Source organism: Pelophylax lessonae (assembly GCF_965119305.1).
Source record: "Pelophylax lessonae genome assembly, chromosome: 11".
Classification (NCBI taxonomy): Eukaryota; Metazoa; Chordata; class Amphibia; order Anura; family Ranidae; genus Pelophylax; species Pelophylax lessonae.
The window spans coordinates 167,712,161-167,738,527 of NC_138778.1; the positions used below are offsets into that span (position 1 = coordinate 167,712,161).

Here is a 26,367-nt window from a genome sequence, read left to right on the forward strand (position 1 = left end):
AGAGAAAATAAATGGACTATTGATGGTTTGCTGTAGGATCAGCAAAGTCTGCCCAACAGTAGGTTGGGGACAGACTCCTTAGGTAGGTTCCTGTGTGTGAGAAGGTAGCCGCCCACAGTGGCAAGGATTTATTTTGTGTTTTATTTTATTTTTGATGTTTTGATGCTTGCACTTGTGTGAAGAAAAATTGCAAGAATAAGACCATACACTGTTGTTTGCAACCACTTCTCAGCTATCTCCCTGTGTAATGAACCCCAAAAGGGGTCATCCACACCCGCCATCACATATGGTGGAGGTATGCATGGGGCATAAGCAGAGATCCCTGCAAAGAAGTTCATCTGTCCTATGAACTTTATCTGGTGCATAAGACTGCACAGTCTGTGTGTGCAGAAGAGGAGATCCTGCAAGAGAGAGAAAAGCTACTTGATTTAAAGAGACAGTGGTCTCAAAAAAATTTTCTGGACTTTGAGAAATTTGTGGTGAAGTGACTGAAGATGGGGCACTCAAAACGCCTGAAAGCAGCAAAGATAGCTGAAATGAGAGACCAAATTCTATGGATGGAGGGGATGTTACCGCCTGAACGAGCCCCATCCATGCCTGAACTGAGTATGCTAAAAAGAGAGGTTGTTGTCCCTAGCAACACTGGGGCAAATGTGGATTTTCAGCGTGCATGACAGGCTGGAAAACAGAGACGCAAATGGAGGCCCTCGGTTTGGAGGAAACCTAGTATGCGTGCAGCGCTGAGCTGGAAACCTTGCAACAGAGAATGGAGGTGTCATGGACTTGCAATAGTTTAGCAAAGTTTACCTGTCCAATCATATCTGTTTTAGAGGTCAGACTGCACTTCTGGTTCCTTTTTATCACCTCTCCTTCCTGTTCCTGCCCCACCCAGTTCATCACAGGAAGCCTATATTAACCAGTGCACTGCAGGCCTGCTTTGCTGTTCAACAGTATTAGTTCCTGTTTCCTGTTTGCCGTGTGCTTGAAACTACTCCTCTGTGTACCGACTTTGGCTTGTCTCTGACTATTCCTGTTTGCCTGTTACCCTGACCTTTGGCCTGTCCATTGACTACCCTTGTCTGCCTGTTACCCCAACCTCGGCTTACCCTTCACCATTCTGTGTGTCCTGAGTGGCCGCTTCCCTTCTCTCCCTACTAAGCCTGACCTGGGGGACCCCAGGGGCCGCGACCTGGGCCCAGCTGCAGCGAAGTCCATCCTCACCACTAGAGGCCCTGGTGAACACCTGCTGGGTCTTAGACTCCGCGCCCTGGGGAATCTTGGGTTCACGTTCCGGTCCATCCGCAGCAGTCTGCTATAGGGTTCACTACCTTGCGCTGCACCCCTGCCTCCAACAGGGTGCAGTTGTCATCTGGCCACAGGTGACCTGACAGGAGGAAAAGGAACAAGCCCTGGAGGTACAGTTACAGTGGGAAAAAAACACTGCTCTTCTTTTTTCCAAGTTGAGAAAACGTAGAGAGACTATAATGGAGAACGATATCATCCTCATGGAAAAGGAAATTGAAATTCAGACTTTGCAGGAACAGAATGTCTCTCTAATGTGTATGAGCTCACCACTTTGAGCAATGTGGTAGATGAATTACGTATAGACTGTGAAAATTGGAAAGCTGAAGCCCAACGTGTCCAGCAGCAGTTAAAGAAGAAAGAAGCCTGTGTGGCAGAATTACATTCTCATTCCCAGAAACTAGCCAATGAGGTGAAGGCTCTTATGCAGGGAAAAGGAGATTCTGAACACAAGAGGAAAAAAGTAGAGGCACAGCTGCAGGAATCGCAAGTTAAGGTGTCAGAAAGTGACCGATTGGGTGCTAAGCTGTCAGAGAAGGCATACCAACTGCAGGTTGAGTTGGACAATGTCACAAATCAGCTTTCTCAAACAGACAGCAAATCTAGAGAAATTGCCAAAGATTTCTCTATCTTGGAATCGCAGCTGCTCTTGCAGGAAGAGAGATGTCAAAGGCTGAGTTTTAGCACAAAACTCAAACAAATGAAAGATGAGAAAAATGGCGTCCTGGAACAATTAAAAGAGGAGGAGGAAGCAAAGAAAAACCTATCAGAGCAAGTCGCAACACTGCAAGCTCAGATAGCAGATATGAATAAACGAATGGAAGAAAGCGTTTGTTTATTAGAGAGTGTTGAAGATGTGAAAAAGAAACTGCAGAAAGACCTTGAAGCTGCTAATCAACGCTATGAGAAAAAACAGCTGCTTATGACAAGCTTGAGTAGACCAAGACAAGACTTCAGCAGGAATTGGATGAACTGAGTGTGGATCTGGATCACCAGAATCAGATTGTGTCCAACCTGGAGAAGAAGCAAAAAAAGTTTGATCAGATGCTTGGTGAGGAGAAGACTGTGTCTGCAAAATATGCAGAAGAACGTGACCGTGCAAATGCAGAGGCTCAGGAGAAAGAGAGCAAAGCCCTGTTCTTGGCTCGCTCCTTGGAGGAAGCTCTAGAGTGTAAGGTTGAACTAGAAAGAGTTAACAAACAGCTGTGTACAGAGATGGAAGATTTAGTCCGCTCCAAGGATGATGTTGGGAAAAGCGTTCAGGGGCTAGAAAAGTCTAAGCGAGCCTTAGAACAGCAAGTAGAAGAGATGAAGATTCAGTTGGAAGAACTTGAAGAGGAATTACAGGCGACAAAGGATCTTTCCCAAAGACGGGATAGTGTGCCTGATGCAGTTTTTAAAAGGATCAGTGTTTTGGGGTCTGTCCTGAGTGAGCATCAGAAATTTGATGACATGTTGCTTGAATCACCCCTCTGGATTAAACAGTTCCTTCAAAAACTTCAAGCACTGGAAAATGTATCATTAGAACCTCAGCAAACACAGGAGCTGTGTAAGAAATGTGATGATTTCTCAGTTCAGGCTGAAAGTCTAGTAAAGAAGGCAAGTGATATAAAGCTTGGAGAAAAAAGCAAACACCACCTAGTGGAGAAAACTAAGGATGTTGGTGAAAACGTGAAGCAAATTAATAAGTGCCTTTCCGGGAATATTTCCAAAATGGAACTGGTGAAAGACAGGTGGCAGAAGTTTGAGCGTGATCTTGAGATACATTCCATGTGGAGTTCAGATAAAGAAAAGGAGCTACAAGGGAAAAGTAATGCAATAGCAGAAAGTGCAGTGAAGAAACCTGTAATAGACCATGTTGCAGTTCCATGCTTCTTCACTGATGCAAAGAGGAGGTCTGTAATGGATACCATCCAGATCGCTGGGTTCAACTGTCTACAGCTAATGAAGCTACTGCCTTTGACCCATATGTTGGTGGAAGGAAAGTTGATGGTGTTCTGGTTGGCTACTTCTGTGAAGAATTTGGCAAGAAATATAAACTGGATATCAAATCAAATAGTAGGCCTTTACTGCGACTCGCTCAGGAGGGCGAGAAGCTTAAGAAGTTGATGAGTGCAAATACTTCAGATCTGCCTCTAAATATGAAATGTTTGGGGAATAATATTGATGTCTCTGGAAAAAGGAACAGGGGTCACTTTGAAGAAATGTGTGACAGCCTGTTGTCACAAATGGAAGATCCTCTGCACAGCATCTTAGAGCAAGCCAAGCTCAAGAAAGAAGATCACTCCCTTTTACAACAAAGAGTCAATGATTGTGTACAGCTGTATGGAGAGGTAACTCAAGTAACAGAGGGACATCAAGAGTCCCTGTCCAAATTAGGAGAATTCCTAAGAATACATGCCGACTCTCTAGGGGTCCTTCAAACCTTAAAAGAAACAGTAGTGGGAACAGTCAGCGTGGATCAAGACAAAACGGGTTCACTAGAAAAAGTACAGATATTACATGGAACAAAGCTAAGTGAAGCAGAGGTTCTCAAAGTTTTGTGGAAATCATTTATTGATTGCAGAGAAAGGCGGCTCAAGTTTCATGAAGACATTAAGACTAGCACAATTGAGTTGCCTATGGATCATGGTCCTCCATGGCGGATAGGACAGATGGTTATGCAGGACAAGCTGTCTGACATTTATGAGAAATCTGTCAATGAAGATGACAGAAACCGTTTCATCCTGAAGCTTGAAGATACAGAGAAATGGCTATATGAAGATGGAGAGGATCAGCCAAAACAAGTGTATATAGACAAGCTAACGGACTTAAAGAAAGAGCCAACCCGATAAGCATTTCAAAAAAGGTTAGCAGATGTTAATGAACTGGGGAGGGAAATAAATTCATATCAGCATGAAAGACAGTGGCTGATGGAAAAAGCAAAGCAGATTGCTCAGAAGGATGTATCACTGGCAGCTGAAGCAGACAAAGAATCGAATGGACTGAACATTACTTGGGAAGATACTAGGAGGCTTATCAGTGAGAGTCAAGAGCAGTGCCTGACACATACGTGCCTGGAAAACTGTGTCCCAACCCTAGGGTTGAGACAAGGGGGGGGGGGTATGTGACAGGAAGTCAGGTAAATCTGTGAGTGTTGTCACAGATGGGAGATACACTTCTGCTTGGTTTAGACAATTCACCAATTACTATAGGGTGTCGGCTGCAAAGGTAGCCAGGGAGGTTTGAGGAAGTTGAAAAACTTCCAGCTATTCAGAATGAGGAAATCAAGGCCTCTATAATTTGTCCAGAGGAAGTCTATTGATGGCCGGCCTCCTGACGCTGTGTGAATAGAGGAGGACAGTCAGATGGCTGCCTCCTGAAGCTGTGTGAGCTGGGGATAGGAGAGTAGTCAGATGAATGCCTCCTGAAGCGATGTGCGCTGAGGAGGATAAAAAGACTGTAGACTTCTCAAGGTGAGGTCTTGGATTTTTTTCTATGTGAAGAGAAAAACAAAGGAATGTTTTCTATGTGAAGAGGTCAATGAACATTTTCTATGTGAAGAGAAAAAAACAATGGATGTTTTTCTATGTGAAGAGATTTTTCTATTTCTATGTGAAGAGAAAATAAATGGACTATTGATGGTTTGCTGTAGGATCAGCAAAGTCTGCCCAACAGTAGGTTGGGGACAGACTCCTTAGGTAGGTTCCTGTGTGTGAGAAGGTAGCCGCCCACAGTGGCAAGGATTTATTTTGTGTTTTACTTTATTTTTGATGTTTTGATGCTTGCACTTGTGTGAAGAAAAATTGCAAGAATAAAACCATACACTGTTGTTTGCAACCACTTCTCGGCTATCTCCCTGTGTAACGAACCCCAAAATGGTTCATCCACACCCGCCACCGAGCTAATCCCTCACAAACTGTGCATACACCTTTTTTATTTTGATGGACAGTTGCCATTAAAGTCCCACCCCCAGGGGATTCCTTTTTTCTTCCAAGTCCATATTAGGGATGTCCGCTACTGTCCATCTTGACATCATCGCCCAAGCAATATTTACATTTACCATTTAGACAAGGAGCCGTGGCTCGGCCCGGCCCCACCCTCTTTCTCTTCTCATTGGCTGACTGACTTTGATTGACAGCAGCGGGAGCCAATGGTGCCACACTGCTGTCTCAGCCAATGAGAGGAGAGTCCCGGGCAGCCGAGACACTCCTGCAACATCACTGGATCTAGACAAACCTCAGGTAAGTACTAAGGGGGCTGAGGGGGACTGCTGCACAGATACATACATAGAATGCATTAAGATAAAAACAAACCTTCTGCCTTTACAATTACTTTAATTTTTTATCATCAGCATTGTAATAAAAAGACAAACATTAACTTTTATATATGACTTAATTATGATTTTATCTAAGCCTATTTAGATAAATCTCCTCTCATGTTGTGAGTTCTGCTTGTCTGCTGGCCATCTCTTTCCACAGCTTCCTGGATTCCCAGCTTCTCTTTTTTAGGAAAGGTCAAAGTTTACAATTCCAACACTGCTCTGGCTGCAATACTCCCCACCTCTCTGACACCCTCTCAATACATCTTCTCTGTCAGAAGATGTCCTCAGTCTTCCAGTTTAAATGACACCCAGACAACTGAGGACACACAGTGGGTGCTAGTTGTCATGGACCTTCCCTATAAGAAGGCATTTTGCAAGCAAAGTGTAATGATACAGATACTGTACATGATACAGTGTCCCTGACATCACTATGGCAGTGCTGTTTTCTGTCAAGAACCGTCCACCACCAGGAAGAACTGAAAAGGAGAGGAGAACCCCGAGATTTTGGAAAAAGGTGAGTAAATATATACAGTATCTTACAAAAGTGAGTACACCCCTCACATTGTTGTAAATATTTTATTATATCTTTTCATGTGACAACACTGAAGAAATGACACTTTGCTACAATGTAAAGTAGTGAGTGTACAGCTTGTATAACAGTGTAAATTAGTTGTCCCCTCAAAATAACTCAACACACAGCCATTAATGTCTAAACCGCTGGCAACAAAAGTGAGTACACCCCTAAGTGAAAATGTCCAAATTGGGCCCAATTAGCCATTTTTACTCCCCGGTGTCATGTGACTCGTTAGTGTTACAATGTCTCAGGTGTGAATGGGGAGAAGGTGTGTTAAATTTGGTATTATCGCTCTCACTCTCTCTCATACTGGTCACTGGAAGTTCAACATGGCACCTCACGGCAAAGAACTCTCTGAGGATCTGAAAAAAACAATTGTTGCTCTACATAAAGATGGCCTAGGCTATAAAAAAAATGTCAAGACCCTGAAACTGAGCTGCAGCACAGTGGCCAAGATCATACAGTGGTTAAGCAGGACAGGTTCCACTCAGAACAGGCCTCGCCATGGTCGACCAAAGAAGGTGAGTGCATGTGCTCAGCATAATTTCCAGAGGTTGTCTTTGGGAAATAGACATATGAGTGCTGCCAGCATTGCTGCAGAGGTTGAAGGGATGGGGGGGTCAGCCTGTCAGTGCTCAGACCATCAAATTGGTCTGCAGGGCTGTCATTCCAGAAGGAAGCCTCTTGTAAAGATGATGCACAAGAAAGCCCACAAACAGTTTGCTGAAGACAAGCAGACTAAGAACATGGATTTAAGGAACCATGTCCTGTGATCTGATGAGACCAAGATAAACTTATTTGGTTCAGATGGTGTCAAGCGTGTGTGGCAGCAACCAAGTGAGGAGTACAAAGACAAGTGTGCCTTGCCTACAGTCAAGCATGGTGGTGGGAGTGTCATGGTCTGGGGCTGCATGAGTGCTTCCGGCACTGGGGATCTACAGTTCATTTAGAGAACCATGAATGCCAACATGTACTATGATATACTGAAGCAGGGCATTGCAGCAGAGCCCTTCCTTCGGAGACTGGGCTGCAAGGCAGTATTCCAACATGATAATGACCCCAAACACACCTCCAAGATGACCACTGCCTTGCTAAAGAAGCTGAGGGTAAAGGTGATGGCCTGACCAAGCATGTCTTCATACCAAACCCTATTGAGCATCTGGGGGGGGGTATCCTCAAATGGAAGGTGGAGGAGCGCAAGGTCTCTAACATCCACCAGCTCCGTGATGTCATCATGGAGGAGTGGAAGAGGACTCCAGTGGCAACCTATGAAGCTCTGGTGAACTCCATGCCCAAGAGGGTTAAGGCAGTGCTGGAAAATAATGGTGGCCACACAAAATATTGACACTTTCGTGCCCAATTTGGACATCTCCACTTAGGGGTACTCACTTTTTTTTCCTGCGGTTTAGACATGAATGGCTGTGTGTTGAGGTATTTTGAGGGGACAGGATAATTACACAGTTATACAAGCTGCACACTCACTACTTTACATTGTAGCATAGTGTTATTTCTTCAGTCTTGTCACATGAAAAGATATAATAAAATATTAAAAAAAATGTGAGGGGTGTATTTACTTTTGTGAGATACTGTGTATATATATATATATCAATCATAAAGCAATGTGTGACAACTTTTGTGAATGTTACCGGGGGGGGGGGGGGGAGTCTTAATTTGGGCTTTAAGTCCCCAATTGGTAAATTTCCCCTCCCCACTCCATTGCAGCATATATTTTCCTCAAAATCTTGAGCACTTTAAAGCGGAGTTCCACATATTTTTTTTTAAGGTCCAATCACTCTCATGTCCACCCTGAATGCTGTAATAAATGGCAATTATTTTTTTATTTGTACATGCCTTTATACCTTTTCTTCTGCAGCACTTCCGGCTGCCGCCGCCTAGGCAGTTGCGTCACTAGGCGACTTGCAAGGGCTCCTGGGATAGCGACTTCATGTATCTCAGGAGTCCTTGCAAACCACCTAGTGGCGAAATCTCGCGTTATTTCAGGAACGGAAATGACACGAACAGGAGGATTGAGATGTCATGGTTGACAGGTTGCTATAGCAATGGGATGGGAACTTCCGCCGACGCTGCCATTGTTTAGGCAACCTGTTGGGAAGACAGAGAGCAGCTCAGTGTGCAGGCACAAGATCGGGAGGTACATGCTGGGTAGCCAGCTGCACCGAATCCCAGAAATCAAGAGAAGAGGGCTTCGGATGCCCACAGATGAAATGGAACCTGCCTGCTTCAGAGATCTGGTTAGTCTTTAAATATTTTAACACAAAGTACAGGGACTACACATATGACATGTTCTAAATGTTGCTAGATATGTATAAAAAAGTGCAGAGGATTGTTTAAAAAAAAAGTATTTAGGGGACTGGAACTCTGTTTTAAACTGATACTTATGACTATATTTATTTATTCCAGAACTCATGTCCAGTCCTGCATTTCAGCAATCTCACTGTAAACCATGTGCAAGAAATTATACCAATTGCCAGCTTCTCATTAGAGGATGAAATTCAAGCTTCTCTCATCTTCAAAAACATTTCTGTCCTGATTCCTTCCATCACATTCACCCACAAAGGCCACACAACCAGTGCTAAGAACAGCAAAGCCACCATATTGAACCCAAGAATAAAGTACTGTGTTGGAGAAACAATAATTGTCCAAATTGAGATGTTTGGCCATTTGGGTAACAGGAAAACATATGGAGGAGACTTCGTAAGAGCTAGGATCTTTTCTCCAGATCTTAAAGCTGCGGCTTCTGGGAGAATTGAAGATTTTAATAATGGAACCTATCATGCCTATTTTACTTTATTTTGGGAAGGAAAGGTTTTCTTCTCATTGGTCCTCTACCATCCAAGTGAGGCTGTTTCAGGATTGTGGAGAGCGAGGAACCGGGGCTATGGCCTTATTAAGTTCATAGGAACTTTTATGAATGGAAGTCATCAAGTGAAGTCCGAGTGTGGATTCCAAGTGAATACAAAGAAAGAAATATGCAAATATAAAAAGGAAGAATACAATGAGTTATTTTACTGTGCTAAACCAGAATCTTTTGATTGTAGGTCATTTATATACCTTCAGTCTTTCAATAGGGACCTCTCCTTTCTAAGCACACTTGAAAAACCGCTGCTGGACAGGTCAGTATATATGCAATGGAAACTTTTTAAAATTCTGTGAACAAAACATATACAAAGAAATCAATGCAATATATAGTTTAGTTGGATGGCAGGGAAAACATCTGCACTCTGAAGTGATATTCAGTTGTATTTATCGGAGATTTAATTTTAGGCAGGATTACACAACATTTTACAACATTTACCAAATTATGCACAGCTTTGGCCTGGAAATTTAAAGCTGAATTCCAGGCAAACAAAGAAATTCATAGATTAAATACATATTTGTATTTGTGATTATCCAGTCCTGAGATTTATATAACACTGCCACATGGCACTGTCCTGCCTGGCAGGGGAGGAGACCTGTTCTTTCTTTACTGCAGTTTAAATTTCAGTGCACTGATGAGCTCGTCTCTTTGTTACTCTGCCTTCTCCACCTAAGAGCATGGCAGCACAACCAGTGCTACTACAACCTTCAGGGCCCGGTGCAAAAAACATGAAGGGCCCCCCTGACCTCTGGTCCCAGGGCGTTCCCACTGATTCCATGGCAGTGGGACCCTTTCACATGTCCTGCAGTGGTCCCCTTCATGCTGGTTGTCTGGTTGTATACACTATACATATATTTTGTCATTAAATAACGTTTCTAATCATATGGATTTAATGACAAGAGTCCTCCCTTACATCAGAGTCTACAGAGTTCACCTTTACATCTGAATTCACAGAGTTGAGTTGAGGGGGGGGGGGGCACTGAGAACTCTGATTTAAGGGGGAACGGTTCAGACTTTGGTGTAAAGGGGAACTCTGATATTAGGGGGGTCTCTGGTAACCAGAGCCCCCACATACATCATAGTTCCTAGGTATCCCGCTTAATCAGGGTTCCCAGAGTACCCTACATGAGAGTCCAGAGAGCACCCCATATATTAGAGTCTGCAGAGCCCTCCTTATATCACAGTCCACAGAGCCCCCCCCCCTGATGGAAGGGGGTGCTCTAGGAAACCTGATTTAAGGGGGTGCTCTGATTTAAGGGGGAATGCTGTGGACTCTGGTGTAAAGGGGAGCTCTGATGTGAGGGGGTCTCTGCTCACCAAAGCCCCCTACAACAGAGTATGCGGAGCACCCCTTAAATCTGAGGTCACTTTACATTACTGAAAAAAAAAGGAACACATGCATCTACACAAAATTGAAAAAAAAATTCAATTTGTTGGACATTCATCCTCAAAAGCAAAATAGGCAGGATTTACACCCCTCTCCCCCCAATACATCATATATACATGTGGGTGTTTAACAAGACCCCATACATTATTTTGCTGATTTAAAGGCAGGAGAGAGAAGGCAGGGGGTAATTGGATGGATGGTGAACTCACCCCAGGAAGGAAGGTGGCTTATGCAGACTGTATATCCTCCACATTCATTCTCCATGCTGTTCCCGGCAGCTGGTCTTCCCCGCCCACACTCCAATCTGATTGGAGGCTGGACCGCAGGCACACACAGGAGGACAGGGGTTGGATGGGGAGGATGAGGAGGAGTAGATCTAGCTCGCTCTCTCTCCTGTCCTGTCAGTGTGAGTGTGAGAGGAGAGGAGGAGGGGGGAGGGGGGGCGAGGCGATCAGGCTTTCACTGCTGGTTATGATCAGTGTAAGAGAGAGTGTACTGACACTCTCCGCTTACTACAGCAGCCAGCAACCCTGCCGTGGATGCACAGACTGGGATTTTGGGCCCCCCCCCACAGTGGCAGAATACCAGGGCCCAGTCGCAAGTGCAACTGCTGCATCCCTGGTAGTTCCGCCACTGAGCACAACTGTTTGGCATTTTGTGCTGCTTCTCTCTCTCCCAGTCTGAGACCTGCTATACTGACTATTTCAAGCCAAACATAGGTTATTACACTTCTTGCATTAAAAAATACATAAATGTGTGTCTTTTATATCTGCTTTGAGTTCAGTTTTAATATATGGTTTGGCTTTCATCCAAGCCAGGGATCTAAACTTTCTAAAAAAAAAGGGCCATTTTACTATCATTCAGGAGGGCCAGACTATGGTAGAAAATGCCTTGTGCTTTGTGGTCAGTAGAAGCCTTACAGGGCAACTATATGTCTTAATTGGTGAATTCCCCTGCTAGAATCAATACAATGTTGGATCTATTAATTACCAATGACCCAGACAAAATCTCAGATGTAGGAGTCCGGGACAACATGGGTTCTAGTGATCACAGGACGACCACATTTAGCTGATAGTACAATGACAGGAACTGTACCAGGTGACTGGGGAAGCACTAACATGATACCGATATTCAAAAAAGGGCAAAGGTATATTCCGGGAAATTATAGGCCGGTCAGCCTGACGTCAATAGTATGTAAACTTCTGGAAGGGATGATAAGGGACTATATATATGAATTTGCTAAAGACAATAATATCATCAGCAGTAGACAGCACGGGTTTACAAAGGGGCATTCGTGTGAAACCAATCTGTTAACATTCTATGATGAGGTTAGCTGTGAGCTAGACAGGGGGAGACCTGTGAATGTCGTGTGCCTGGATTTCGCTAATGCATTTGATACAATTCCACACAAACGCTTGATTTATTAATTGAGGTCCACGGGCATTGACCACAAGGTTTGCTCTTGGATACGGAACTGGCTAAAGAGGCGTGTCCGAAGGGTGGAAATAAATTACGCATACTCGGACTGGTCTGGGATGGTAAGTGGAGTCCCCCAAGGCTCAGTTCTGGGACCAATTTTATTAAATTTATTCATAAAGCATTAATAATTAAAATTTTATGTTCGCGAACGGCGAACGCGAACTTCCGCAAATGTTCGCGAACGGGCGAACCGCCATAGACTTCAATAAGCAGGTGAACTTTAAAAACCACAGGGACTCTTTCTGGCCACAATAATGATGGAAAAGTTTTTTCAAGGGGACTAACACCTGGACTGTGGCATGCCGGAGGGGGATCCATGGCAAAACTCCCATGGAAAATTACGTAGTTGACGCAGAGTCGGGTTTTAATCCATAAAGGGCATAAATCACCTATCATTCCTAAATTGTTTGGAATAACGTGCTTTAAAACATCCAGTGTGTGAATACGATCAAGTATGATGTTGTATCAATCAGGTAGTGTAAGGGTTATGCTCACTTCACAGTGACAGACCAAACTCTGACAGACCAAACTCCCCGTTTAACGCACCGCAAACAACCGCAAACAGTCCATTTGCAGTGGGCACAGTACAGTCTGTGGACCTGACACTCACTGGCAGGCAACTGCAATTATATTACAGAGGAAAAATTAAATGAATTTTTTATCTGCAAGGTGCTGTGCCACCCTATATGAGTGGTGGGCAGTGGGCACAGTACAGTCTGTGGACCTGACACTCACTGGCAGGCAGCTGCAATTATATTACAGAGGGAAAATTAAATGAATGTTTTATCTGCAAGGTGCTGTGCCACCCTATATGAGTGGTGGGCAGTGGGCACAGTACAGTCTATGGACCTGACACTCAATGGCAGGCAACTGCAATTATATTACAGAGGACAAATTAAATGAATGTTTTATCTGCAAGGTTCTGTGCCACACTATATGAGTGGTAGGCAGTGGGCACAGTACAGTCTGTGGACTTGACACTCACTGGCAGGCAACTGCAATTATATTACAGAGGAAAAGTTAAATTAATTTTTTTATCCGCAAGGTGCTGTTCCACCCTATATGAGTGGTGGGCAGTGGGCACAGTACAGTCTGTGGACCTGACACTCACTGGCAGGCAACTGCAATTATATTACAGAGGAAAAATGAAATGAATGTTTTATTTACAAGGTGCTGTGCCACCCTATATGAGTGGTGGGCAGTGGGCACAGTACAGTCTGTGGGCCTGACACTCACTGGCAGGCAACTGAAATTATATTACAGAGAAAAAATGAAATGACTTTTTTATCTGCAAGGTGCTGTGCCACCCCATATAAGTGGTGGGCAGTGGGCACAGTACAGTCTGTGGACCTGACACTCATTGGCAGGCAACTGCAGTTATATTACAAAGGAAACATTTTATTAATTTTTTATCTGCAAGATGCTGTGCCACCCTATATGAGTGGTGGGCAGTGGGCACAGTTCAGTCAGTGGGCCTGACACACACTGGCAGGCAACTACAATTATATTAAAGGGTAAAAATTAAATGACTTTTTTATCTGCAAGGTACTGTGCCACCCGATATGAGTGGTGTGCACTCAGTACAGTCTGTATATATATATATATATATATATATATATATATATATAGAAAAAAATAAATAAAAGCAGACTGATATACCAGCCCTAAAAATGGCTTTTTGGGGTGCTGTCAGGACGCTGTCTTTACAGCAGGAGTGGACACAGAACACTGGCCTAGCTAATGATTTCCCTATTAATTCAGCAGCAGCAGCAGCACTCTCCCTGCTCTACCTAACACTGCAGCCTCAGAATGAATCTAAGATGGATGCTGTCCTTGCTTTTTTATAGGAGGTGGGAGGGTCTGGGAGGGAGGGTATGCTGATTGGCTGGAATGTGTCTGCTGACTGTGAGGTACAGGGTCAAAGTTTGCTCAATGATGATGTATAGGGGGCGGACCGAACATTGCATATGTTCGCCCGCCGCGGCGAACGCAAACAAGCGGTGTTCGCTGGGAACTGTTCGCCGGAGAATAGTTCGGGACATCTCTATTGAGGACGGGGTCATTAGCTCAATCTCAGTTTTTGCAGATGACACAAAATTGAGCAGGGCAATAACTTCACATTGTAAGGCAGAAATCTTACAGAATGACCTGAAAAAAATAACAAAGTGGACAACTACATGGCAAATGAGGTTTAATGGGGAGAAGTGTAAGGTATTACACTTAGGGACTAATAACATAAAAGCAAAATACACGCTAGGGGGGGGGGGGAGCAAAATACACGCTAGGGGGGGAACCTCTGGGGGTATCAAAAATGGAGAAAGATCTAGGGGTCTTAGTAGAAGATAGACTTAGCAATGGCATGCAATGTCAAGCTGCAGCTGCCAAAGCAGGCAGATTATTAGCATGCATAAGGAAGGGGATGTATTCCAGAGATAAAACTATAATCCTGCCACTTTATAAAACACTGGTCCAGCCACATTTGGAGTATTCTGTCCAGTTCTGGTCGCCAGTCCTCAGAAGGGGGAAAATCTTCTGGTCCAGAAGTGGTTAAAAGGGGGGATATTCTAGAAACAAAAAACATGAAGGAAAAGTAGGAGTGCTTTAAGAACATAATAATTATTGGCATTAGCAAGTATATTTCAATGGGTAACAATTATAAAAAAAACTGAGGTTAAACCTGGGTGTCTTAGTTTGAGTGTAAAAAGGCATATTAAAGTGGAAAAAAAGGAGGTATTATAGAGAAAATGGTATTGTTAGCAATACAACACGGAGTGTAACAGAAGCCAGTGTTATAAAACATCTTGAAAAACTCAATGGGAACAAATCGCCAGGATCAGATGACATACACCTGAGAGTTTTCAAAGAACTCAGTCAGGTGCTAGACAGCTATTCCTAACCTTTAAAGGGAAACTCCAGTCAAATATGAAATTTTTCCTATTAATATTATGTTAAATATCTTTAATATTATTCATTTTCTGGCTAGCTTCTTGTGTAGCTTAGAAAGTCTTATCTCAACTAGACAATCAGCTTCTTCCTGTTCTACACGGACAATGCTATCTCCCTTTATCTGAAATTGCTAAGCGGTCTTTCACTTCCTGATAAGGTTGTCGGTCTTTCTTAGACAGGCATGCCTAGACCTGCCCAGCTCAGCCCCCATCCCTCCTATCCTTCATAGAACAAAATAAATAAGGTACAAAGGAACATTTTTGACAGTTTGACAGTTTAGAAGAATAGAGATTGATTTTTATTGCTTGTTACATATGAGTTTTAGGCTCTGTTTCCTCTAGTGCGACTTGTCATGCGACTTTGGACACAAAGTCACATGGCAAGTCACAGCCCATTGATTTCAATGGCACCTGTTTCCATCTATGCCACTTTGAAAAATCAGTGACTTTGAAAAGGTGCCTGCAGTACTTTGATGGGACTTTTGATCCAGAGAGTGTAAAGTTGGATCAAAACTGCACTCGAAGTCACACTCTAAATCGCACAACTTAAGAGTCGCACTAGTGGAAACGTAGTCACTAGGGTAGAGTGCGACTTTGGAGTGCAACTGTGAGTGCAGCTTTGATCCAACTTTACACTCTCTGGATCAAAGTTGCATCAAAGTAGGGCAGGTACCTTTTCAAGGGCGCTGATTTTCAAAGTCGCATAGTGGGGAACTGGTGCCATTTAAATCAATGGGGTGTGACTTGTCATGCGACTTTGTGTGTCCAAAGTAGAAACACTAGTGGAAGCCGAGCTTTAGTCTACGTTTCCACTATTGCGATTTAGAGTGTGACTTTGATGCGACTTTAATCCAACTTTACACTCCCTGGATGAAAATTGCATCAAAAGTTGCATCAAAGTAGTGCAGGTACCTTTTCAAATTTGCTGATATTTAAAGTCACATAGATGGGAACAGGTGCCATTGAAATCATCGGACTGTGACTTGTCATGTGACTTTGTGTGTCCAAAGTCGCATGACAAACCACACTAGTGGAAACTGAGCTTCAGTCTACATTTCCACTATTGCGATTTAGAGTGCGACTTTGATGCAATTTTGATCCAACTTTACACTCTCTGGATCAAAGTTGCATCAAAAGTTGCATCAAAGTAGTTCAGGTTTCAAGGTCGCCGATTTTCAAAGTCATTTAGTTGGGAACGGGTGCCATTGAAAACTAGTGGGATTTGACTTGTCATGCGACTTTGTGTGTCCAAAGTTGCATGAAAAGTAGCACTAGTGGAAACAAAAATGTAGTGTGGTTGCCTGTACTATGATCACTGTAGACTGTGAGCTGAGACCCCCGAGCACTTGCAGCTACACTGACAGTCCCCCCCCCCCCCCCTGTCCAGCTTTCTTCTCCTATGGAAGTCTTCATTCAAAACCCAGCACAGCTATACTGTATATGTGCCCCCCTAGCACAGCTATACTGTATATGTGCCCCCCCAGCACAGCTATACTATATATGTGCCCCCCCACCCACAGCTATACTGTATATGTGCCCCCCCCAGCACAGCTATACTGTATATGTGCCCCTCCCCCCAGCACAGCTATACTATATATGTGCCCCCCCCACCCACAGCTATACTGTATATGTGCCCCCCCAGCACAGCTATACTGTATATGGCAACTCCCTTCCCCCTCAGCACAGCTACACTGTATATGTTCCCCCATTCCCCCAGCACAGCTATACTGTATATGGCAACCCCCTCCCCCCCAGCACAGCTACACTGTATATGTTCCCCCATTCCCCCAGCACAGCTATACTGTATATGGCAACCCCATCCCCCCAGCACAGCTATACTGTATATGTGCCCCCCTCCCCCCAGCGCAGCTATACTGTATATGTGCCCCCCTCCCCCCTAGCACAGCTATACTGTATATGTGCCCCCCCTTCCCCCCAGCACAGCTATGCTGTATATGTGCCCCCCCAGCACAGCTATACTGTATATGTGCCCCCCCCAGCACAGCTATACTGTATATGTGCCCCTCCCCCCAGCACAGCTATACTATATATGTGCCCCCCCCCCACCCACAGCTATACTGTATATGTGCCCCCCCAGCACAGCTATACTGTATATGGCAACTCCCTTCCCCCCCAGCACAGCTACACTGTATATGTTCCCCCATTCCCCCAGCACAGCTATACTGTATATGGCAACCCCCTCCCCCCCAGCACAGCTACACTGTATATGTTCCCCCATTCCCCCAGCACAGCTATACTGTATATGGCAACCCCCTCCCCCCCAGCACAGCTACACTGTATATGTTCCCCCATTCTCCCAGCACAGCTATACTGTATATGGCAACCCCCTCCCCCCCAGCACAGCTATACTGTATATGTGCCCCCCTCCCCCCAGCGCAGCTATGCTGTATATGTGCCCCCCCCCTCCAGTACAGCTATACTGTATATGTGCCCCCCCCTCCCCCCAGCACAGCTATACTGTATATGTGACCCCCCAGCACAGCTATACTGTATTTGTGGCCCTCCCCCCCAACACAGCAATACTGTATATGTGCACCCCCCTGTGTCCTGTGTGATTGGATCTTTTCTTATTTCTTCATTTTCTCATGAATTAGGATGCACAATGCATCCTTACTGATGAATCAACACTGGGCGGGGACCTATGATCAGCCCCTCCCATTCTTTGTACACCTACTGGCTACACAGGAACAGTGTCCCTCCCTGAAAGTGATGTCACTGGCTTTCAGTAACCACGCCCACTTGCTGCTCTTGGACTCAGCAGGAAGAGGAATTGAAGTCATGTGACAGCACTGAATACTGCAGAATAAAGGGAGAAAAAAATGTGATTTTTCATTTTTCACATAAGGCTGAACTCCGCTCACATTAATGATTGCAGGGGAGAATTTAAGGTATTAGGCTGGACTTCCTCTTAAAGGATATCTTACTAACCAGAATGGTACCAGCTGATTTGGGAAAAGCTAATGTAGTACCAATATTTTAAAAAGGGCCATGATACATACCTGTTTAGGCCAGTCATCCTAGCATCAATAGTATGTAAACTATTGGAGATGATGATAAGGAACTATGTCCAAGAATTTGTTGATGAAAATAATATCATTAGTAGTAACCACCGTGGATTTATGAAGGAAAATTTTTGCAAGACTAACTTGTTAACAAATTTTGGATGTAGTGTATCTATAATAGTGTATGTACCTGGATAAAAAACTGGTTACAGGAGCGCTTCCAAAGGGTGTTGATCAATAGCGTATCTTCTGAATGGTCTGGAGTTGTAAGTGGGCTATCCCAAGGCTCTCTCCTGGGACAATTTCTGTGAAACCACTTGTGGACCGCAAGGTTTTCCCCCTTAACCACTTACCCACCAGGCCTATTTTTGTCACTTCAAAAAATCATTTTTTTTTTGCTAGAAAACTACTTAGAACCCCCAAACATTATATTTTTTTCAGAGACCTTATAGAATAAAATAGAGATCGTTGCAATATTTTTTATCACACCTTATTTGCACAGCGGTCTTCCAAACGCAATTTTTTTGGAAAAAAATCACTTTTTTGAATAAAAAAATAAGAAAACAGCAAAGTTAGCCCATTTTTTTCCATAATGTGAAAGATAATGTTACGCCGAGTAAATAGATACCCAACATGTCATGCTTCAAAATTGCGCACACTCGCGGAATGGTGACAAACTTTGGTACTTAAAAATCCCATAGGCGACAATTTAAACATTTCTATAGGTTACCAGCTTAGAGTTACAGAGGAGGTCTAGGGCTCAAATTATTGCTCTCGCTATAACGATCGCGGCGATACCTCACGTGTGGTTTGAATACCGTTTACATATGTGGGTGGGACCTGCGTATGCGCTCACTTCTGCGTGCAAGCTAACGGGGACAGGGTGCTTTAATTTTTTTTTTTCCCCTATTTATTTTATTTATCAATTTTGACTTTTACACAGTTTTTTAAAAAAAATAAAATGTGATAATTTTTATTGCTATTACAAGGAATGTAAACATTCCTTGTAATAGAAATAGCCATGACAGGACCTCTTTATTGTGAGATCTGGGGTCAAAAAGTCCTCAGATCTCAAAAGGACACTAAAAAAGAAAAAGTTTTTAAAAAAAGGGTTTAAAAAAAATCGGCTCTTTAAGCCATTTGCTAGGCAACGACGTTTGACGTCGCTCCAGTCCTCCAAATAAAATTGATGTCTTTTTTCCCCCACAAACAGAGCTTTCTTTTGGTGGTATTTGATCACCTGTGTGATTTTTATTTTTTGCGCTATAAACAAAAAAAAAGCAACAATTCTGAAAAAAAAAAGAAACAATATTTTTAACTTTCTGCTATATAACATTCCCTATAAAGAAAATTTAAAAATCAAATTTTTCCATCATTTTAGTCCAATTTGTATTCTGCTACATATTTTTGGTGAAAAAAATCCCAATAAGAGTATATTGATTGGTTTGCGCAAAAGTTATCGCGTCTACAAACTAGGGGAAAAATAAAAATTACATAAATCAATTTTTTTTTTACTAGTAATGGCAATCAGCGATATTTAGCAGGACTTGCGACATTGCGGGTGACAGATCGGACACCTAACTGACATTTTTGGGGGGACCAGTGACATTACTACAGGTATCTGTGCTAATAATATGCACTGTTACTGTACTAATGACACTGGCAGCGAAGGGACTAACACCAGGGTCAAAGGGTTAAATGTGTCCCTAGAGGGTGCTTTCTAACTGTGTGGGGGATGTATTTATGGAATGAACACAGAGACCTGTGTTCCTACAGTAAATAGGAGGAACACAGGCGCCCTGTGTTCATTGCTGACAGAACAGCGTTCTGCCGTGTTTACATCAGCACACCGCCGTTCTGTCTCCACGGGGAGCAATCGCGGGTGCCAGACTCGCAGATCAGCTTCCCCTGTGGCGAATAGGCACACGCACCTCTGGCGGTGCACGTGCGCCCCCACTCACACACTCACAGTCCCGCAAAGCGACGTACAGTTACATTGTTTCGGCAGACAGAGCCGACTTGCCGCAGTATGTGTACTACTGGCGGACGCCAAGTGGTTAACTTCATAAATTATCTTCATAAAGGAACTTCATAAATTATACAGAGGGTGGAATAAATTGTTCAATCGCAGTTTTCGCTGATGATACAAAGCTAAGCAGGGTCATAACCTCACAATAGGATACAGAAACTTTACAGGAAGACCTTGATAGAATACCGGGGTGGGCAACTACATAGCAAATGAGGTTCAATGTATGTGTAGCACTGCCCCCTAGAGGACTGCTGAGAATTGCACTTTCTGGATTCCCCTGGGTTACCCTTAGCAACTGATAGCAGACAAATAGCATTTAAAGTCCTTGGCTCAGTCAATAATCAATCCAGGGGATGTTGGTTTTGTTGTATTTTATTTAGAACTGGGGTAGGAGAAGGGATGAGTGGGATACTCCAACTTTGAACTATGCACAATTCTGAGGACACTAGCTGCAATGTGTGCGGCAAGGTGGCTGCTTCACATTGCCACTGAAGTGAAGATAGTAAGTATGATCCTGTTTAAGTTACTCTTCAGGGTCTAACTTGGCACCCTCTTTCTCCCTTGCTGTGCTGAACTCCTGTCCACTGACCCTCACCGGAGCGGTCCCCCTTCCTGAGCAGACCAATGGCAAGCTTCCCGGTACTCACGGACAAAGTTTTTCCCAAGGTTGCTTCTGCCTCAAACTACACTTGTCAGTTTCCTGGACCTCCTGGCTCAGCACCCCACTCCTACATAGTTACATAGTACATAGTTACATAGTTAGTAAGGTTGAAAAAAGACATCAGTCCATCCAGTTCAACCTATGATGCATGTGTGTGTTTGCTTTTAACCGTACATTGTATACCCCTGTATGTTGTGGTCTTTAAGGTGTCCATCTAATAGTTTTTTGAAATTATCGATGCTCCCTGCTGATACGACTGCTTGTGGAAGAGAATTCCACATCCTGCTCTTCCTGCTCTTACAGTGAAGAACCCCTTACGCACTTTAAGGTTAAACCGCCTTTCCTCTAGTGAGTGGCCACGTGTCTTATTGTATCTCCTTTCTCTGAATAGTTTGTTCCTTAAGCTCGGGTCACCAGTACAGTATTTGTACATTGATATCATATCCCCCCTCAATCGTCTTTTCTCCAGAGAGAATAGGTTCAGTGCTTGTAGTCTTTCCTCATAGCTGATGTCCTCCATTCCCCTAATTATTTTTGTTGCCCTTCTCTGGACTTTCTCCAATTCCAGCACATCCTTCCTGAGGACCGGTGCCCAGAACTGGACAGCATACTCCAGATGTGGTCGGACCAGAGTCTTGTAGAGTGGGAGAATAATCTCTTTATTTCTGGAGTGAATCCCCTTTTTTATATATCCCAGTAATCTGTTGGCTTTGCTTGCGGCGGCTTGGCATTGCATGCCACTGCCAAGCTTGTTGTCTACCAGTACCCCCAAGTCCTTTTCCATCCTAGACTCACCCAGAGGTTCCCCCCCTAGTGAGTAGCTTGCTTTCTGGTTTCTGGCCCCCAAGTGCATTACTTTACATTTTTCTACATTAAATCTCATCTGCCATGTAGTTGCCCACCCCGTTATTTTGTTCAGGTCTGCTTGCAAGGTTTCCACATCCTGCATAGAAGATATTGGCATGCCTAGTTTAGTATCATCTGCAAATACTGAGATTGTACTCGATATCCCCTCCTCTAGATCATTTATGAACAAATTAAACAGGATTGGTCCCAGGACAGAACCCTGGGGGACCCCACTTTCCACACCCGCCCAATCCGAGTACTCCCCATTAATCACCACCCTCTGTACTCTCCCCTGGAGCCAGTTCTTTATCCAGGTACTCACCTTATGGTCCATACCTACCTTCCTTAGTTTGTACAGTAATCGTTTGTGGGGAACGGTGTCAAAGGCCTTTGCAAAGTCCAGATACACCACATCCACAGGCTTACCTTTATCTAGGTGGCTGCTCACTTCATCGTAGAAGGTTAATAGATTGGTTTGGCAAGAACGATTTTTCATGAATCCATGCTGATTACTACTTATAATACCGTTTTTATTACTAAAGTCTTGTATGTGGTCCCTTAACATCCCCTCCAAAATTTTGCAGACTACAGATGTTAGGCTGACCGGCCTATAGTTACCCGGGATATATCTCGGCCCCTTCTTAAATATTGGTACCACGTTGGCTTTTTTCCAATCAGCTGGCACCATACCCGTCCGTAAACTATCCTTAAAGATCAAGAATAATGGTCTGGCAATCACCTGGCTGAGCTCATTAAGAACCCTCGGGTGCAAGCCATCCGGTCCCGGGGATTTATTTATGTTAAGTTTCTCTAGTTTAGCTCTAAGTCTATCTTCTGTTAACCATGGCGGCACTTCCTGAGGTGTATTATCGGCCTTACAAGCTGGGTTCGTGTAGCCCCCCGATTCTTTTGTGAAGACTGAAGAGAAGAAATTATTTAACACTTCCGCCTTTTCTCTGTCCTCAGTGGCCATATTTCCTTTATCATCTTTTATGGGGCCAATGTGTTCTGGCCTCGCTTTCTTACTGTTTATATACTTAAAGAACTTCTTGGGGTTCTTTTTACTCTCCTCCGCTATATGTCTCTCGTGTTCTATTTTAGCCGCCCTGATTTCATCTTTACATTTCTTATTACACTCTTTGTAATGCTTAAATGCTGCCAATGACCCCTCAGTCTTGTATTTTTTGAAGGCCTTTTCTTTAGCGCTAATATACATTTTTATGTTGGAGTTTAGCCATCCAGGGTTTATTTTTGCTCTTTTAAATTTATTTCCCTTTGGAATGCACTGGCCAATCCCCTTGTTAAGTATGCTCTTGAAGCACTCCCATTTTTCCTCCGTGTTCTTTGTTTCCAGGGTTCTATCCCAATTGATATTATCTAGCAGCGAGCGCAGTTTAGGGAAATTGGCTCTTTTGAAATTCAGTGTCCTTATATTACCCCTCTGCTTCCTATAACTGTAATTAATACTGAAACTTATTGACCTATGGTCACTGTTTCCTAAGTTGTCCCGTATTTCTATATCCGTGATCAGGTCTGTATCGTTGGTAATCAGTAGGTCAAGTACCGCATTGTTTCTTGTCGGTGCATTCACCATCTGACCCATAAAATTGTCCTGCAAAACATTTAGGAACTGCCTAGCCTTGGCTGAGTGCGCGGTTCCTTCTGCCCAGTCTATATCTGGATAATTAAAGTCCCCCATTATAATGACATTTCCCATCCTTGCTGCCAATCCTATCTGTAAAAGGAGGGCCGCCTCACCCTCCTCCCTCTGGTTGGGGGGCCTATAGCATACGCCCAATATTAACTTCCCCGCCGTGCCATCCCTTTGAAGCTCTACCCATAGGGATTCTGCCTCATCCATAGCTCCATTATTAATATCATCCCTCATATTTACCTGTATGCTGTTCTTAATATACAGACATACCCCTCCCCCTTTTTTACCCTCTCTATCTCTGCGATAAAGGGAATACCCCTGAATGGTCGCCATCCAATCATGAAAGCTGTCAAACCAAGTCTCAGTTATCCCCACAAAATCTAAGTCCTCCTCAAACATCAGCAGCTCCAGTTCTCCCATCTTGTTGGCCAGGCTTCTGGCATTGGTATACAAACCTCTTAATTTTGATCGGTTACATTTATCCTCATTTGATGTTTTTAGGCTGCTCTCTTGATTTTTCCCCATACCCACCCTGGGTATAGGAGCTCTGAACACCCTACCGCTAATGCCCCCATTTCTGCCCTCTGAAACTTGCTTTCCACTGGCTAATTCTACATCTGTACCCTCCTGGTTCACTAGGCCGACCGCCTGTGACCACCTTCCACATCAGACAGAAGGAGAGACAGCCGTCACCCTCCTCCTGGGACCTGGCTTCCCGCCCCAAAGACCCTCTGTCACCTGTTCCCTTAGCTTTTATAACATATCCCAGGATGCACCACTGTTTGTGCCAACCCACTGGGATAGCCATAAAAGCTTGTGTGTCACTGGCTGGGTTTCCTCCACTATCCAACAGGCTCCCCTATTGTATACAGTGGGGACACTCCCTCATCCCAAATATATTACACCCTGAACACATGTAACAGGGCTAACTACTGATCAGGCTCCCCTGATAAGCAGATGGATCAGACTAGGATCTAGGAGGGCGGTACATATGAAAATCTAAAGTAATGCACTTGAGGGCTAAAAATACGAATGCAAGTTACATGCTAGGGGGAGAACCTTTTGGGGAATCGAGGATGGAAAATGGGGGTCTTAGTAGATGACAGACTCAGCATCAACATGTAATGTCAAGCTGCAGCAAGCAAGGCCAGCATACTATTATTATGCATTTAAAAGGTTGTTTACTCAAGGGATAAAACTATAATTCTACCACTTTATAAAACTCTGGTTCAGCAGCATCTTGAGTATGCCGTGCAATTCGGGCCACTAATCCTCAGGAAGGATGTGCAGGAAGTGGAGAGAGCCTAGCAAAGGATAACAAAGCTAATAAGGGTCTGGAGGATCTTAGTTATGAGGAATGACTAAACACATGAACCTTATTTTCCTTGTAGACTAGACACTTGAGAGAAGACATGATCTCATTGTGCAAATATATAAATGCTGATTCTACGAGAGGGAGAAAACGTTTCAGTCTATTCAGTCTCAGGGAGCTTAAGAAGACACGTGGCCACTCAATAAAGTTGGACAAGAAGCGGTTTAATCTTAGACTGCATACAGGGTTCTTTACAGTTATAGCAGTAAGAACTGCCTTCCACCATCAGCAGGGTCAGCAGGAAGTGTTGATCATTTCAAAAAACTTTAGGATGGGCATCTAGGCAAACACAATATACAGGGATATGGGAAGTGGTACAAACATAGTACATAAACACAACCACACCTACACAGGTTGTACTGGATGGACTGGTGTCTTTATTCAACCTTACCAACTATAAAAATATGTTTTTTTTTTTTAAACAAACCATAAAATGGAGGTCCAGCTACTGACAATGTTACTTAGATGTTATCTGATGCAATGGGGTTGATTTATTGAAGGCAAATAGGCACTTTGCAAGGACATTTTCACTTTGCAATGGATTTTTATTTTAGATTAATTACTTTGTTAAGAATACCCAATCACATACATGTGAAATAAATAAAAAACATTTTTTTGCTTTCACATGATTGACTGGGAGTTAGCAGATATTTTATTATTGACTTAGCTGACGGAAAAATCCCCTGTAATGTGAAAACGTCTCTGCATAGTGAAAAGCCTATTTGCCTTTAGTAAATTAGTCCCATCAAGTCAATTTCTGCATTTTCATTTCAGGTAATACCAAGAGAATTGTGTTTTAATTTGGCTTTAATTATTCAGAGATCCAGTCCCATACCCAATTATTTGGTTCATTATGAATATAAAGAGCCCTATTGTAAAAGGCTTAAAGCTGAAGTTTAGGTATGGTTTTTCTTGCATAGTTACATATTTTTTTTTATCTATGACCAATGTAAGTATGCATATCTCAAACCCGACTGATCACTGTGGAAGCTGCAAATCACTGTAGTAGTTATTATTACCACAGTGATCACAACAGTTTTCCAGGCCCTGTGCCAAGCGGCTGCCCTTCTGCATTGCTGCCACAGGATGGACTCTTGCTCCACATTGCTGCCATTTAAAGAATGCCTTGAATTTTTTCAGCAAAATTAGATGTTCCCTGATTGGACAAGTAGGAGATTGTAACATCACAGCCCTGACTTTCCACTACAACCAATGTTTTTTTTTTTTTTTCTTTTTTTAAATACCCATTAGTTGGGAGCAGTAATTTTAGAAAATGCTTAAAATGAAATGATAAAAATGCCCAATTCCTTGAAATAACATGCTTTTGGGCTACTCTAAACCTGCTAGTGAAGTGGCATACCTGTAAGATTACAACTTACTACAGCAAAACTGGCATTTACAGAGAATAAAAAAACGGAACACCTTGTACAGAGGGGCGTCTTTGGTGTGCGTCAGGGGTGTCCTTTGAGTCCTCTGCTATGCCCGTTCGCAATTGATCCCTTCATTAGGAGGGTAGAGAGTAGACAACTGTGCAGAGTGCATTTGGACATTCCAGGTGAGCCTCCTCTGAGGGTCCTGGAGTATGCTGATGATGTGTCTTTTTTCATTTCTGGGATGGAGAAGGCAAGGGAGGTGGTCTCAGTGAGGAAGCAGTATGCTGGGGCACCTGGCTCAAAGATCAGAATAAGAGCTAGGTTTTTTTGGATGGGAGAGACGGGAAAAGACTGTGAGCCACCATAAGCCTCCCCAGAGCGCCGGCAGGAAATTAAAGTTTTAGTCATCAAATTTGGTCCTGGCAATTATGGCCTTGCAAATTGGGTAAGCAGGCTACAAGATGCCAATGCCAAGATTGCCAGCTGGAAAGATTGGAAACTCTCTTACAGGGAAAGAATTGACCTGATGAAAAAATTGATC

The 26,367-nt window shown here is 43.6% G+C and overlaps 1 protein-coding gene across 1 annotated transcript in view; it reads left to right on the forward strand.

Moving 5' to 3' along the window:
• LOC309567476 (NXPE family member 4-like) overlaps window positions 1-26,367 on the forward strand; it is a gene marked incomplete at both ends in the record, with an annotated part of 285,167 nt that overhangs the window by 240,836 nt on the left and 17,964 nt on the right. Inside the window, one exon of the mRNA XM_082272865.1 lies at window positions 8,601-9,313. Within this exon, the coding sequence (XP_082128991.1) occupies window positions 8,601-9,313 (713 nt within the window). The remainder of the gene's footprint in view (window positions 1-8,600; window positions 9,314-26,367) is intronic.